The 16,859-nt window shown below is 41.0% G+C and overlaps 2 protein-coding genes across 3 annotated transcripts; both read right to left on the reverse strand.

Moving 5' to 3' along the window:
• Nucleotides 1–1,580: 1,580 nt before the first annotated feature.
• Nucleotides 1,581–8,664, reverse strand: LOC144657137 (uncharacterized). 2 transcript variants are annotated; one of them, XM_078517446.1, is made up of 6 exons: nt 8,458–8,664; nt 6,692–6,825; nt 6,198–6,406; nt 4,595–5,241; nt 3,235–3,516; nt 1,581–2,256 (listed from the first exon to the last, which is right to left on the reverse strand). In XM_078517446.1, the coding sequence occupies exons 1-6, from the start codon at nt 8,510–8,512 to the stop codon at nt 2,009–2,011; spliced, it is 1,575 nt and encodes a 524-aa protein (XP_078373572.1). In that variant the 5' UTR covers nt 8,513–8,664; the 3' UTR covers nt 1,581–2,008. The 2 variants fall into 2 exon arrangements, with proteins under 2 accessions (XP_078373572.1, XP_078373571.1); XM_078517445.1 differs by having other exon boundaries at nt 6,198–6,409.
• A 5,276-nt stretch (nt 8,665–13,940) lies between these two features.
• LOC144657192 (uncharacterized) lies at nt 13,941–15,199 on the reverse strand. The gene has a single exon (XM_078517506.1). It carries the CDS (start codon nt 15,104–15,106, stop codon nt 14,561–14,563), a length of 546 nt encoding a protein of 181 aa, XP_078373632.1. The 5' UTR covers nt 15,107–15,199; the 3' UTR covers nt 13,941–14,560.
• Nucleotides 15,200–16,859: the final 1,660 nt, after the last annotated feature.

The following is a 16,859-nucleotide window of genomic DNA, read 5'->3' on the forward strand; positions in this document are numbered from 1 at the left end:
TTGCTATGGTGACCCAGCTTTTTCAAACCCAGTCTCACTTATTGGGCGCTCGTCCTTGAAAAAGAAAAAGAAACCAAAGGAAAGAGTGTTTTGGGGGCAAAAATTCCTTATGGCATGGTGCTTAGACCCATTAAACCAGGTTAAACAAAATGGGAATAGGCATCAGAAAACTGAGGAACTGAATTTTAATAGAGTTCTAATTTGTGTTCTCGTTGTGTTAAATTTGAAGTCGAAGAACATAAGTTTAATAGAAACTTCTATTAAGAAAACAATTTAAACGGTGTTTAACTAAACAGCTTTCAAACGTGTTTTAAAGCTTCGGTACGCTGGTGTGAATGGGAAATTCAATTGTCACTTTTTTTTTTCTTTTTATTTATTTATTCCATTTCAAAATTTACAATGAGGACAATGAGTAAAAAAAAAGCAAAAAAAGAGAAGAGAAAGGAAAAGGGAGGGCAGTGCCGACCCGAGGCGCAAACACGAAATGCTCTTAGAATAATAGTTTGAGATAAAAAGGTCCGGTCAATCATTATATTTTATCACTGTTTTGGGAAACCCTTTCGGGCTTTTACAAGAACACTATTGTGTGCGTAGAAGCGAAACGCTCCACTTCCACTGCTTATAGCGACATGCTAGCGGCAAGAAGAGAAACGTTTTAATCATTCGACATCCACAATTCCTCGTAATTATAATAAACGGCCCTGAAAACACTATTTGATAAGCCTTTTAAAAACTGACACTGGTGAAGCATTAAACAGTGTCGTGTGGTCCAAAAACAATGAGGAGATCAGTTTCGGAACATTCTTTCCCTGTAAATCGTGTTTGTCTAAATTAGCCGGAGTTGATCTACGGAATCTGAATGTGTACCCGGCCAACACAACACCACTCAATAGCGCGTTCTGGCCGAAAACACGCTTGAAGAATCCGCATAAGAGACATTTCATTGTCGACAACCCTTTTCCTCCACCATGTTACCAAATTCATCTAGATTTTTACTAAGTTTAATTATATAAATCGTTTCTTTAAGGATGGCTGTTACCACAAAGACTCTGTACGGTAATGAGACCTGACGAAATAAAAATTGAAAAGACCCTGTCGGAAAAAATGACTTTATTTCAATTTTTCTATTTTGATCTTTTTGTTGTTATCTGGAACAGTCTACCAAGCGAAGGCCAGTTTGAACCCAGAAATCTTTTGCGATTGAATTTGTCTTTTTGTATGCTATAGTATTATTATTATTGATTATTATTTTTATTATTGTTTTAGTTACACGTTTTACCTTGTAATGACTGTCAGTGTTGCGAGGACCTCTAATAGCTCTAATAGCTACTCTTTTTTGTTTAATTTATCTAATTTCCATATGGTTTATTATGTTGTTTGTCTGCATACTTTTTTATTAATATGAATGTGCACGTGTACAAATTTTAGTTTCATGTATTTTAATACAATTTTATTTAAAAATCAGGGATAGTCTGATAGTATATTATCTTGGGTGGTGGGGTTTTTTTGGTTTCCCCGCCGCCCCCCCCCCCCCCCCCTCGGGGGGCCCCAACCCCCCAAAACCCCCCCCGCCGAGCGCCTACGTCATCAGGTGGAGTTAGCTGAGCTAACTGGGGTCCTAAGACCTAACTGAAGTTAACTGATCTTTGTGACCAGTTATGGTGCCCACCAACTAACTCGATTTACATTTCCAACATTTTATTGAAGTAAAATTCATCAAAATACAAAATTTCTCACTGTCTGATGGAGCTGAATATGACCTCGTGTAGGAGCATCGGACTTATTTATTAAAAAACGTCAAATAGGCCATGTGTCCAGTTCTAATTTTAACTTATATATTGATTTTCGGTTGAGATAAAACTAATCCTTAAGCTTAATTGGAAAAGGAAACTTATGCCAGTTGAGATAAAGCTGTTTTAAAATCTACAAAAATGTTTGTGTCATTAAACGGGTCTTAAACCTTCTTTGGGGAGGATTGGCGATTATTTCAAACAAACTAATCTAGCCATTATTCTTCATAATAAACTGAAAGAATAGCTGAACATGTCCCAATGAGTCTCCCTTGAAGCTGTCGAACGCTTTCCACGCTTCTTGCACTGTATTTTCTTTGATCCCTAACAACATAAGAGACTTCCTTACGCAGCTGTTGAATCAGATTACTAAACTCTTCACTGAAAGGAACTTGAGCTTCCTTTAGGTTCAAAATTCTCCTGTTAAAGTCGCTCTTTCTACTGGTTAAGGCGATGCGTTGTTTCCCTGTTGAATGGAGAAAACATTTCATAAAAAGACAATTTAAGAATTATGGTCAAACCTTATTTTGGCAATATAGATTCATTCAGTCCAAGAAGACTAGTAACAACATTTAAGCTATCGTAGACCTTACGATCGGAATACGGCTACCAGTACGATATGTAGTTGAACAGCAACCTTAAATGATCTAGTTAAAAAAAGATATACCCGACTAAGATTTCTCTTTTTTTTAACTTTGTGAGCAACATAGTCGTCGTGGTTGAACTGCCTAAGGGTAGTTAAGCCATTTCGTGGTTGTAAAAGTTTGAGCTTTCCAACCTTTCGAGACCTTGTCTTCTTGTTTTTACCACTGCGGCAATTTCGCAAAACTAAGCAGTACTAAAATGACTGTGGTTCACACGCACGCACTACTTTCTTACATTGGGAAATATTCGTGGCACGCCGCCGTGTGCACGCCCTTTTTTTTTTTAATATTCGGCGCACGCCGCGCCCCACTCTTTTCTTACATTGGGAAATGCGTCGTACTGAAATATAAAGATCTCTGTTGTCTTAATGTGCCACCAAGGCCGGTGAACAACATAAGTTGTGGAAAGAAAAGCACTAAAAATAGTTCGAAATAGCTGAAAGTAAATGACTGAAGGGCAAATCATTTTCCATCATTAATTTTCGAACATTATTATTTTGAAATTTCCGGTTAAATTACACTGCACAAACGCAAAAATATTTTGGGTATTCTGTCTTCATGTTAGTGAGGTATATACAATTGCTGTGATTTATGTGATACTAAGAATCTATGCTAACATGTACACCAAATCTTTTCCAACCAATAGGAGTTAGTCAATAAGTAATATGTAGGTAGATTAACATGTTCGAAGCTCAGATTGTGGAATACGAAAATGGGCGGTGGTCAATGAAGACAAAACCTTGCAACTACTGAACGTGAGGGCCTGGAACAGGCTAATACAATTCATAGCATATACGTACCAAGCAACTGCTTGACAGCTCGTATATACGGGACACCCAAGTTGGTTCTATCTACTGTACGTAAATCCTCGGACCAGTCCTCGATTATATGTAGCACGGCCTGGAGTTCAGACCTCTGTTGTTCCATTGTCTTTAACATTCCATTCAGATCATCTATCCTCTTTCGCAAGGCTTGCTGGTTACTAAAGATCTTCTTGACAGGCATGCGCTTTTGTTCTTCACCGCTGGAACCCTCGCCGTCACTGAGCCCACTATCCGACGACACCGCTGATGTTTTCTTTCCTGCCGTTTTATTAAAAAAAAAAAACAGAAACAAACAAAACAAAAACACGCCGGTTATGAGAAGCCGAGGACAGAGGTTACAAAACACGAACAAGACGAATTGATGACAACATCGCACATAGACATACAGATACTACAATATACAGACCTCACTGACGTACTCAACGTGACGAAAGCAAACACATGGACACATACATTACCAGCACGGTATACTGCCACGAACATGACAAGATAACAAACAAATGCACTCCATTAAGCTTGACAAACTGAAAAGAAAGACTTGCTGGGTATGTCAGAAGGAGAAAGAAAACAGGAAAACAAACTATCTGACACAATCGGCCCACAGTGGGGGTGGGGGGGGGGGGAGTACCCTGCCTGGTCCCCAGGCGCCTTTGCATTTCGTCACAGGGAGCGCGGGGGTTTATGGATAGGAGACAAAATGCGCGGTGTGTCCAGTTTTTCCGGTTGCAACAGGCCCACAACACTACGCGTACCGCGCTCCAATCAAGGAGGGAGCCCTGGGGATGTGACATAGGAGTACTAGTTTATCAGTTGAGAAACAAGATAGTTGTTCGCAATGGCACCATAATGACGTCACGAATTTGGAATCACTCTATCACTTCACTTTAAAATTGGTAACGGAAATGATATTTGTTATCCCCAATCCCACTTACTAGGACCTAAACAATTGTTTGAACAGAAAACAAACATTCTTTTACCAGACATGCATCAAGGTTTAAAAGGAATAACAAAATATTTACTTTTCCCACTTCTTTTATGAAAAAAAAATTGCATTTGTTGTTTCAAAACATTAACAAGTTTTAAAATGTTAACATTTCAACTGAAACGCCATTTGTCGACAGTGTTATTTCATTCTTTAAAGGCCTTAAATGTATCTCTGAAGATTATAAGATGCACTAAAATGCACGCGTCGAGCGTTGCCTTTCGTCAACTTTAAGTTGATAATACATTAATCGTTTCTGTTCTTCTTAATTTACAATCATCAAATTTTTCCTGGATTCTTTCTATCGACTGAAAATGTATTGCCTTTGAGCTGTCCATCAAAATATAAACATACCTTTGGAAGAAATAGCTCTGCTCTTTTTTGGTGTTGTTGCATACTTAACTCCCATGGCCGCAGATCGAGAGGCGTTAGGATGTTTCAAAATACCCTTCCGTACAGGAGACTGAATTTGAGACCTCGCTCTGAAGCGATCCTTTATGATAATGTCCCCAAACATTTCTGGGACCTTATTACGACGGGACTGTCTTGGAGGTGTAACAGAGAACCCTCGAGAATATTGGACTCTGTGCGGCGGTAACTGTTTCCTGATATTGATTGTTTTCGTAGGTAGAAAACTGGGACATTTCTCAGGGGAGCTGTCGCAGCTACTCCCGCCTTGTTCCATCTTGTTTGGTACTCGTTTAGGAATTCGATTTAACGTCTTGATTCGATCGTTTCGTTTTAGATGCGACTTGAGGTTAATGGGAATCAGTGGCAATGAGGGACTCTCGGGAGCTTTGTCTGGCTTGAAAGGCTCTTTTTTAAGTTCTGTCGTGGATTGGTTAGCGTTTGAATTCAAATTTTGATCCACAGTCGTTGGTTCAAAGTCTTGTTCAATGCCGCTCTCATCTTTATCTTCCGCAGACGTCGAGCTTTCACAGCGTTCAGACTCACCAGAGATAGAGACTTCGTCCTTGACACTGTCGCAGTCCTTTGTCTCACTTAAACAAAGATAAAGCAAAGTAGAACGTATAAGAAAAATTCTAAGGCTTGAGCACGAGCCGGTTTGCCGGCTGGAAACTAAACTTTATCACTAATGAAGAGACTCTGACTGGCTTCATACAGTTCTCAGCTGCATTTCATTTAAAACATTTATGATCAACAAAATTGTCACACTCTGAGGAAACCATGTATATATTCAGTTTATCTTACTTTTACCTCGTGGTGACGTCAGTTCGCTATGACATATCCTACCCTTCCCAAGAGAGAGACTGTTTTGTAAGATCAATGATTCTTTTGGAGACTGAATCGGAATTTAATTTTGGGGTCTATACAGCTGCGTTATATAAGGGTAAAACCATGAACGGCAGACCTCAGTTTATGACATGATGAATGTATGAACTGATACTGTAAAACATGCATCAGTGAACTACGTTGGAAAGGGTGTGAAATTTTCGCAGTTTTGTGCCTTTTATTGTAACTCAAATTGCTATTGACCCTGCCTACATTTCCCAAATGATTGAATAAACGCATCAGGAAAGAAAAATAAAAATTCTCGCGTTCGCAAAAAAACTAACTAAAACGTCAGACTACAAAAGTAGGAGTTTTGCGCTTTATCTGGAAACTCGAAAAACGCAATGACTTACTTTTCTAGCAGATAAAGGAAAAGTCTGCGTCCGGGCCAAGTGGCCCATACCACAAGTGCTTATCCCGGGTTTCTGTAGCATTAAGCGACTGGGAGTATTTCTACTCCCCCCTGGATGGGATGCTAGTCGATCATAGGGTTACCCCCCTGGCAGCATTATTTTTATTTTATTTTTAGACCTGGGTGGAGAAAGGCACTATGAGAGTGAAGTGTACTGCCCAAGAACACATGCACAACACAGTGACCCCGGCCAGAGCCATGTATCTAAAATGAATCGTACTTTTTCAAGTCAGAACTGACGGTTTTCCATACCTTTCTGCATCTGAGAGAGGTGACGGTTCTAGAGTTAAACATGATTCAGGGACTAGCTGTTGTTGATCCATGTTCTTCTCTCTCGTTCTGTTCTCGACCAAATCATGATTTGATAGCGTGTCTGCATCCTCTCTTGATTCCATCTTCACCGTCAAATCTGGCTCAGCTTTCAAAATGCTTGATTGTAGCTGGTTTGTTTGCACGACAGTCTTCTAAACAAACAAGTAAGTAATCAAGTAAGCAAGCAAGTAAGCAAGTATAAAGCAAGCAAGCAAGCAAGGAAACAGTAAATAAAAAGGAAATGTCAGTGACTATGGACAAAGATCACGTGCAAGGACACGGCAAGAAATCAACGTGAACTGATGCCGGGCCAAAAAAGCACAACGGAGAGCGTTGAGTGATAAAACAATAGGGGAAAAGTTCACGGAGGTAAAACCTGACAAGTTTCCTACCACACGTACTATAATAGATATTAATTTACATTGACATTGTACCTGAGAGTTTGGATCAACATTTTCCTTCTGTATGTTGTCCGCCGCGTTCTCCTTCTCCTCTTGTTTTGGCCTACGGAAGCTGAACAGTCTTCGAAGCATGTTTTCACGAATAAATGCGTCTAAAACGAGGTAAACTGTATGTGGAAAGGAAATGAAAGATGTATACCATAAGCGTTTAGATTGACCCCTGCTGCAAATGTAGCCACCTTCATTAGTCAGTCTTTACGGTTTCTGGACAGACTTCGGTGAAGAATCGGGAAAGAAGGAAAGTAACTTAATTTAAGTAACTCAAATTTTTGATTGCATCTTAATTTTTCTCCACCCATTTACCATTTATTTGAAAACAAGACAAAACGCTGAAAATTGGTATTGGTCGTAAAATAGACATAACAATGTATTTCACCGTGATGAGGTTATATATTTTGCCTATCTCGTTTACCACTCGGCGTCTGTGAAATCCTGCATGCGTGTAACACGTGTTATCGCCCGTAGGTAGTAGAGGGGAACCAAACTCGTGTATTTTTCAGTAAAAGCATGACAAAATGTTAGAAAGAGCACTAACATTGTAAGTAGAAAAAGAGATATTTTATGTTTGACTAAGTTAAACATGAACTACAAGGAACCCTAACTACAGAGCTGAATGGGTTTATTAGAGCAACAAGTTTCGAGACTCGAGGACACAAGACACACGAGGTGTCGTCATTTCGCGCCAAAACAGCTGGACAGCAGGCGTTAGCTTACACACTTCAATGGTTTACATTGTCAAGCAATAAAACACCTGTTATATTCAAATCACCACACTGTAAAATAGATGAAAATACCGCTCTACCTAAAGCAGTCAACTCTGTGCTTCTTCCTGTTTACGCTTGAAAGGAATTTAGATTTCTTCCGCGAAGCCACAAATTTTGAGAAATTGTTTTAGTCACCGCTTGTTTGTAAACAGTTGGTTGATTTGGGTGGAGTTTCTTTTGGTTTCACCGCGTGATTACAAACACGTTACATCACTGGTCCGTTTGTTTTGTGTGTTCTCTTGGTGAAAATAAAAATTATGGGCGGGATTTCTACGGTTCACCTAATGATACGTTAATTTTAAAGATGGCAGATGTGGCACACTCAGTACTATCAAGTCATAAAACGAAGTTCGTGAAACGTAATTCTGTTACACATGAACCGACAAAAGGATTCAAGCTTTGAGAGTCTTTTGTAACACACCACAGGATGGCACTTCAACGGACCAAAACACGATGTAGAGTGGCGCGAAATGTTATCAACAAGCGTGTAATTCCTTTGTTCAGTCCTTATAAGATTACTGATAACAAGTTTGAACGTTATACGAATCAGTGACGAGAAAGAAAATCATCGATGATAAACGTAACTATAATTTACGGTGAAGTGTTTATTTTCCCCGCACTTTAACTGACTAATGACCATAATGAAGGAGATATTAAGAAGATATATGGAGAGGTAGCTGTATTTACTGTTTTTACGGTTTCACTTAAATTATAACCGAAATGCAAATTAAACTGTGCACCGTTTTGATCTGTGCAATAGCGGAGAAAATAATAACGAAACTATGACTGACCAAAAGGTAAACGCCGTGTTTATATGAAAGTTTAACTCAGTTGAGTAAAGCGTGAAACTTTAAAGAAACTTGCAATTTCTAATTTTCCGTTGTAAGACATTCTACAGGTCGCATGTGTCATGCTATGGACACATTATGTCGTTTTGGTTGAAAGACAAAAAGCAGTGAGTGATATTTTACTTACCTCCGTTCGCGTTGCGCTGTTTGTCTGGCTGTGATGATTTCTGAACTAAAGACATAACCAGCAAGGGAAGTTGTTTTAACAACTGAGTGTTTAAAAATTCATGCAAAACAGCGAGCGTTGGAAACAGTCCACACGAATCCCTCAAAGCAAATAGTCAAGTGAACGTCCGATGAACTACCTCTAGCTGGAAATCTTAAAGATGCTAAAAAGTTTAGCGATTTTTAGGGCGAACCTTGACGATTAATCAGCTGAGTTGTGATAAATATCTCGCCGCACCTGTTTTGCCAGAAACCGTGACTTCTCTGGGGCGTATACAAAGCTAAAAAGACCCTCAAGCAGATACCACGCCTATAGAGATAAGATCACACGCGAATTGCCCTCACCATGAAAACAAACACTTCAGTTTTCGCACGGAAAAGCTTGTAGTTCTTTCGTCTAAGTTAACACGCAAAGAAAACTAAGGAAGCAATGTCATTGCGCGTGGTTTATCTCTAAAAAGACTCTGAGCTGGTTCTGTTCCAGGAAAACCTATAACTTTCAAAGACTCTGAGCTGGTTCTGTTCCAGGAAAACCTATAACTTTCAACTTAAGGCGTTAAGTAAAACTGTTTATGGTGGTGGAAGAGTCACTTAACCTTCTACTGTGAGCTCGGTAGGACGCAGACAGCTTAGAGGGATTAGTGAGAATCACAACGCGAGCTGTCAAAACTATTGACAGTTTAATGCACGCAAGAACAGGGTGGAACGACGATGAATTTCAACGGTGATACACATACTATTGGCCTTGTTAGATTCAATTGGAAATCGTTTTGTACTTCAAAGGCAAAAGACAGAAAAGCAAATGCCATCGTATTAATCCTTAAATGCCAAACTGAAAATTCCAAAAGTAGCTGATATTTGTAAACAAAACATTTTCATTTTATGATAACAAGTATTACAATTATCACGAAACCAAACATGGGGCTTACATGTGCTTGTAGCGTGAGGCGTAAAGAAACGAAGCCCGATAATAATTACCTGGAAATGTATTGGGCTAGACTGTAATACGAGTTACCAAAAGCGTCAACAACAATAATTCCTGAATTAGATTAATCGCTCTTAATTTCTATAAGGTGATAGTTAATGAGTCCGCATATTGTTTTATAGAATTCTCACTAGAGAACTTCCAACTGAACGATTTTCAATTATTTCCGCTTTATAAAGTATACTACAATCTTCATACATTCCGAGCTTGCGCGAACTCGTATACTAACCGCTGATAGCATACAAGGAGCTCAACCAATCAGATTGTCGCATTTGCATTAGCAATATAGAGCATTACTAATTTATCATGTAAAGCGATGAGAGGTGTATTAATAACGGTGATATGTTCTTGTGACTAAGCTAGCCATCGAAAGCTAAGCTACATGGTAAGCAGGCAGAGCTGGTGGCCAGTCTGTATCACAGTAACCTGATAACAAATACACATATCTGCGTTGGGTCAGAAATGTGCCGCAAGCCCGCAAGGGCTATAATTGATCATCAGATAACCCCCCTACTATAAACGTTGTTGGTATTGAGTAGGACTGAATAGGCGGGTACAGAACAAATCCATTACACAGAACACCATATAGTGTGCCTGCAGGCTGCACGAAACAGTCACTGGGCACTATTTTGTTTCCTTTTGCTGACATTTTATTCCTCCCCTCGGCATTTATACAGCGTCTAGTATACATAAATAAATTAAAGATTATTAATTAAAGGAGATGATCAGATTCACTTTCTCTCAGTTAGTACTATAAAATAATGTATGAATATTGTAATGTAAATTTGTTTGTTGATCAGAAGTGCCTGCGTAAACGTCCCAGAGCCTGCAAGTTATTGGTTATTGCAGACCAAAAAGTTTGCGGGCCTCCCAGGGTCTCATAGAGAGAGACCCTGGGAACCAGGTTGGCCTCATTCTCGTCCCCATAGCCCTTTCGTTTCTCTTAGCCGGCTGGGCCTTGGCACGAGAAAACGAAGGGCTCTGGGGACACCATTCTCGCCCCAAGCCCCGCCGGCGGGCCGGAGAACGGAGGGCCGGGACAAAGAGAATTGATGTGATTGGTGGGACAGAATACCTAAACGGAAGTCGAAACGTAACGACTCTCCATACATTCTGAAACGTCATGACTGCAACATGAAGACCGGAAGTCCAGAACAGGACTGGAAATCCGTCCCCAGAGCCTGCCCGGCCAGGCCCAGCCGGCAAAAAAAGAAAGGGCAGGGGACGAGAATGTGGGGACACAGGATTTCCAGTCCTAGATTCTAGGACTTTCGACTTCCGTTTAGATTGCCGCCGCCAACGAACCCGCACCCAGGGAGAGACGCAAGGAGAACAGGAGGGAGAGAACGCCCAGAGACCAGAGAGAGAGGACGGCGCGCACCACACGGCGACCCACCCCGCCCCCGCGAACGCGACCGCACGAACACAAGTCCCCCCGCCGCGCCACAGGGCGGCAGGACCCCCAGCCAGCGGAAGCGGAACGCGGACGCCCGGGGAAGAGGACAGCCACCGGACCACGAGAGAGCACAGCCAGCGCCCCGAAGCGGCCCGGGAGGAGGACGCGCACAGGCCAGCGCCCGGAGAGGACGCGGCAGCGCCACGCCAGCGCCCGCACGACAGGAGGCGGACCGCGCGAGAGGAGAGGGAGGGAAGGAGAGGAGGGAAGGGAGGAGGCCGGCGAGGAGGGGGCGGGAGGGAGGGGGCCGGGGGAGCGAGAGGGGGGGACGAGGCGGGGGGGGAGGGGGGAGGGGGGGGGGGGGGGGAAGGGGGGGAGAAGAGGGCGAGGCAGGGGGGGGGGGGGAAGGGGAGGGGGGGGGACGAAGGGGGGGGGGGGGGGGGGGCGCGAGGGGGGGCGAGAGGGGGGGGGGGGGGGGGGGGAGGGGGTTACGGAGACTTCGAGGTGCGGGAAGGGGGGACGAGGAGAAGAGGAGGGGGGGCGAGGGGAAAGCAGGGACAGCGGGGGGAGAACAGTAGAAAATACATTTTCAAACAGCCACTCAAAAAAATTCGAATTAATTCAAAAATCCTATGTCCCCAGAGCCCTCCTTTTTCTCGTGCCAAGGCCCAGGCCGGCTAAGAGAAACGAAAGGGCTATGGGGACGAGAATGGGTTGGCCTCTGAGACCATTCTTAATAATGATGTCGATAACAGTCCCAAAAGAGAATCAAACGACGACTTTTCTAAATTTAATAACCGATAGCCGTTTTACAGACCCAAAAGAGAATCAAACGACGACTTTTCTAAATTTAATAACCGATAGCCGTTTTACCACCATTACAAGAATTGAAGAATATTCTATACAGTGGAAGACTAGAAATGTGCGCGCGTATTCAGTCGACAGGGATGTTGCTATGCGAAATAATATCCTGATATCTTCTGCAGTAGGTTGATCGTTCGATTGCTTGACTGAACAACAAAAATTGGATTTATATACATAATACTGCAATGAAATTCACTGACTTAGTAACAGTTAATAAAACGACCACATGTTACTACCAAGTCAATATTTTTTCACTGCAAATTAATCTTGTCAACATGGCCACTTCAAACTCACGGTACTGCGGTATTGGTATATTTTTTTTTTATGAAAAACGCGTTCCTGTGGTTTAATTACTTATGTCAAAGTTAAGAGGCCTGCCTCCACCACGCTGTTTTTTTCGATAAAGAAGTTGATGCTGTTGGTCACTGCCTGAATATCTATAAGATTACTATTTTTAGTGGCTACTAAATTAAGCGCACTTTCATAATTTCCAATATGTTAGCAACAATCTAATTTAGAATTATTTTTTTTAGATTGTAACAGATATTTTGTTCTCAAGTGTTTTTCACAGTAAGTGAAACAGTACAGTAAGTAGTCTCTTGTTTGTATTCAAGGTCTGTGGTATATTGAGAAAATTATAGAATTCCTTTTATAATTTGAGATTTTTATCTTCTCATAGAGTCTAAGATATAGAACCTAATAACTCAGTAAACTTGGTATTTTTGTTTTAAGATATCGGTTTGCGTAACAGCTGAAATTTCTTGAATATGGTAATACAAGAAATAAAATAAGTAAGCAAGACGAACCCTTTACTTAAACTAGAATTATTTTGCAGCCCCGGTGAATGAGCTATCTTTCTTCGGAGTGTTTCACTATCATGGGTACTCTCGAGAGGGACTTCCTTGAGGTATGGAAGAGAGATGTCCTTTTTAAAGATACAAAAAAAAAAAACTGTTTTTTTTTTTCATATGTCTTCTCTCTAGTCTGGAAAACCCACGTGGAGGCTATTGAGCTGTATGAACAGGTTATTGAAAACACTTTATAAACGAATAAGCCGTCGTCATATTTGGCAGCTGAAATTTTTAGTCGTTGTCATAACAATAAATAAAAGGCTAATTAAACGATAATGTAATTTATATTACTGGCATGCGGTAGTACACAGGTTTTTCTCTTGTTGTTCTACACTATCGGAAATTACTGTATTACCACAAGAAGTGATAGTGCCAATTGTTCTTTGCAGGGGATCAGTTTTTCCTAGTGACCAGGGGGCAGGTAGCCTGCGAATACAGCCGCCTCTCACTCGCTTCAGGCTAGGGGGCAGGATTTATCGATGAATTTCGCCGCAAGCAGATACTGCAGAGAAGCCGGAAAGCAAAAAAACCGTGGCCGGGGTAATCCATTTGGGCTATGCCCTGTGGCCTCGTTGCTTGCACAAAACCTCGCTAACCAGGAGAGCTTTCTCGCTGGATAAAGCCCTTAGCGATCTTTTGTTTTGACGACGGAAAACTACCAACGGCCAATACTGGCGATTAATTGCCTTATCTCCTAACAGATTACGAGGACGGTCATATCGGAACAATAATAACATACGAATACTAGCTCCAATGAAAGCCATGAACAGATTCCATTAAGTAAATGATACTTTTTAAAATTATTATTTTTACATCCTATATACCAACCCAATATTACATGAGTTATATCGACGCTAATTAAAAATGATAGTATTCAACACTCGGCACTCAGGGAAGGCTAGCGAGAAAAGGCCATAGAGAGAGAACTGAAGTTCATCTCCGATCTCTCTTTTCACGAGTAACTAGCGGTTCGTTGGCGTGCTGGCGGCGAGACGAATGAGGAGAAGAGGGGGAATGAGAAAGAGGGTGGATCTTTACCAGACTCCCTCCAACCCAGTTCTGCGGCAGCTTGCTTTGCGACCATTTGCGATCACCTGCACTTGTAAAAAGACTCGTCAGCTGTGAAGGCTAGCTACCGAAACTCATTTGCCATGAAACAACGATCCACAATAAGTCGACTGCGGCTTCACTTTAGCTGTTTGACTATTTTGCCAGGAGCCATAATAGATTATGGCAGGAGCGATTATGGCTCCTAATTTTGCGAATGAAATACAAGTCAGACAGCGAGATTGTTGGCCCTCCTTTCGAACCTTTGCGAACCTATTTATTCCCTTCTGATTGAGCGCTAAATGAATTACTCCTTTTTTAAACTTAGCTTTATTTACATTCTTAGTTAAAAAAACAAAATTTAAATGATCAATTTGTTTAGTTATTGCAATATTATTGACAGGCTTTGAAAACCGATCATCTCATTTAAGGGAACATCATACAAGGGAACATCAAAAATAAGAAAACTACAGCTTATGCTTGATGGGAAACTGAGAAAAGTAGACTACAGTTTTTCTTAGTTTCTGAAGGTAAATATCTGTAAAGTGACTAAGTTATTTGTCAAAACTGCCAAGTACCTACAGGTGGCCCCGTAAGAACAGGTGATAACTGAAGAAAAATAAAAAACAAAACAAATCCAAAGCGAAACAATTTGAAACTGGGTTATGTACTCCCACTCTCGGCTGCGAATATGCAAGCTTGTTGTACCTAGCTAAGACATCCGAGATCAGTAATTTGAAATGTGTTAGTTAAACCATGCTACTGATACCAAATCCCCGATTAAAAAACTTTCAACTTCCAAGGATTAAATGTCCTGTTATGAACTGCAATGAAAAGAGATGTCCTGTTGAATTTCGTGTAGATAATTCACTTAGCTTCGCCAACTATTTACATGGGTATCGGCAACATTCGCTGCTCAAGGTTATATTTCCCGGTATTCCAAATATAACACTGTTTCCACTGTCCCTATAAGCTCACCAAGACATTGCTTAATATCCTCGATTCTTGCAATGTAATCACTTTCATCGCTCGCGATAGAGTTGACTAGATTTTGTAGGTTTTTGGCGCAATCTGTGATTTTTTTATGTCCTGATACATAGTTTTCACATAGGCGCTGCAAAGTTCTGTTAAATGTACCATGTTCGTTATTAAGCTGGGGCCTTATTTTACCACACAACTCGCGAACAGGTCGAATGCAAGGCACATCATGACCATAACGGTCTACTCTTCCGAAAGCTTCACTGAGTTTCTTCACAGCGTGACAAATCGCGTCCAGGTCCTTTTTTTCGCGCTGTTTCCTCGTGCTCGGATCGTCGCTTTCTGATTTCGTTCTTTTGCGCCAGTTTTTGTTACCATTCGCGCTGTTGCTTTCTTGGATTTCCATCGCTATTTTGTTGACATTTTCAAGACTCTTCCACGTTCGACGCAAACTGCTTCTTTGTGAACAGGCGTCCGGTTTACAGCTCATTGCAAACAAATTTTGGCTTATGTCCAAACGTTTTTTAGGGCGTGGATTCAAGCCAAGCTTGGGTGTTAAGTTTAATATAAGGGAATCACGGAAAAGCAATTTTTGCCAAATATAAGCCCTGATCTCATGTCATCTGACCTAACCTAGCCGGGCATATGGCCGTACGGGGACATGACGAACATCGCACGACGGCCTACCGATTACTCACGACAGGATATCGAGCAATAATGAGCTCTCCTTTCCGTGTCACGAGGCTCTTTATTTAGATGATTTTAAAAACAAACAAAAAATGACGAGTTTTTAATAGAATTTTTGAAACAATCTTCGAAAAGGGACATTTGAATATTAAAAATATGGTCAATAATTGCAAGGTTGTCCACAGACACAGAATTGAGAATGGTTGACCGCATCTCGTTGAACCAGCTGGGGGACCTGTGTTGATTTTAAATAATTTGTTAACAAAAGTTTCCTTGCCCTTCTTTTCAGTCGAAACACGTTGGTGTTTATTTAGGCAAACCGTGGAAATAGAAGGTTCCGGGATATGCACAAAAAACTGTTGTCATTTTAGGTTCAGAAAGGGATATCCTGAGGCTATATTTAGACAGATGTCCACATGGGTAGCACTTTCGAAAAAACTTATCTTTGCCGCCATTCTTCATCATACTTTCTAACACCGAATTCTTGATGTTTAATATCTTAATACCTCTTAAGTTTTCTTCAATTCAAGGATTTTGGAGTGGAGGATAGAATGAGCTGTGATTATTGCAATCATTATCATCAGAATTAATGAATTCAGAGGAAGTCAAATAGCCTTTAAGGTCAAACTCACTAGACCACTGCTTCAGCAAAAACAGGAAGTTAATGGAGCTAAATCAAACCTACTTCAGCACGACAGGAAGTTACTGGAACTAAATCAGCGTCTCTTTATATTTGACCTGTTTTCCTTGCTTCCGTTTCGATCCATTACTTTTCAATAATACCACTTGACAGTTTCCGCATAATGTGGTCAAGAGCACGATAAACTGTTGTGACGTTGTATTCTAATATAGTTTCAACATCTATTTCCGGTCCCGAGATCGAGAATCGTTAACTCCGGAAAAAAGGACCACGAACTTTATCAGACAAAAGCTGGTTTTCCACTGCCGCTTTATTTTACGTACTTTAACAGGTGTGATTTTACTCTTGTCTCAATACGTGGGTAAAACAAAACTGAATATGGACGGCTTGTGTTTTACCCATGCACATAAAGTCAGTAAAAACTCACGCCTGTTATTATATTAAAGGTACCTAAAAAGCGCGAAGTGGAAATTTACTCTAACTCAGAGTGTACAAACTCATTATATTGGTAAGGGCAGAAGTAGAAGAGTAAGTAGTCATGTAGACATTAGTAGCTGTTTACGTCAAAAGGGACGTCATGTAGATCTCTCTTCAAGATTAGCAAGATTACGCGCGCGTCTTGAGCAAATTAACACGTAGTCTCCTTCGCCACCGTCACCCTAATTCGTCACGCAACGCTTCTCCTCGACCCCCAAAACTTCTTACTACTTGATTAGATAGAAATGGCTTACGTATTTGTACACGGTTTCTAGCCGATTATAGAGCCTTTGAGGAACAGTCACGTGATCTTGACAATCAAGAAAAGGTGGGTAGTACCAAATGGTTGCTAAAAATGGAAAAGTGTACACATTCAAGGAAAAAAGAATCGAAGAATGCCAATTCATGGTGGTTTGAAAGTTTAAAGAAATAAAATTAA

Source organism: Oculina patagonica, chromosome 6 (assembly GCF_052425735.1).
Source record: "Oculina patagonica isolate OP01 chromosome 6, crgOcupat, whole genome shotgun sequence".
In the NCBI taxonomy this organism is placed as follows: Eukaryota; Metazoa; Cnidaria; class Anthozoa; order Scleractinia; family Oculinidae; genus Oculina; species Oculina patagonica.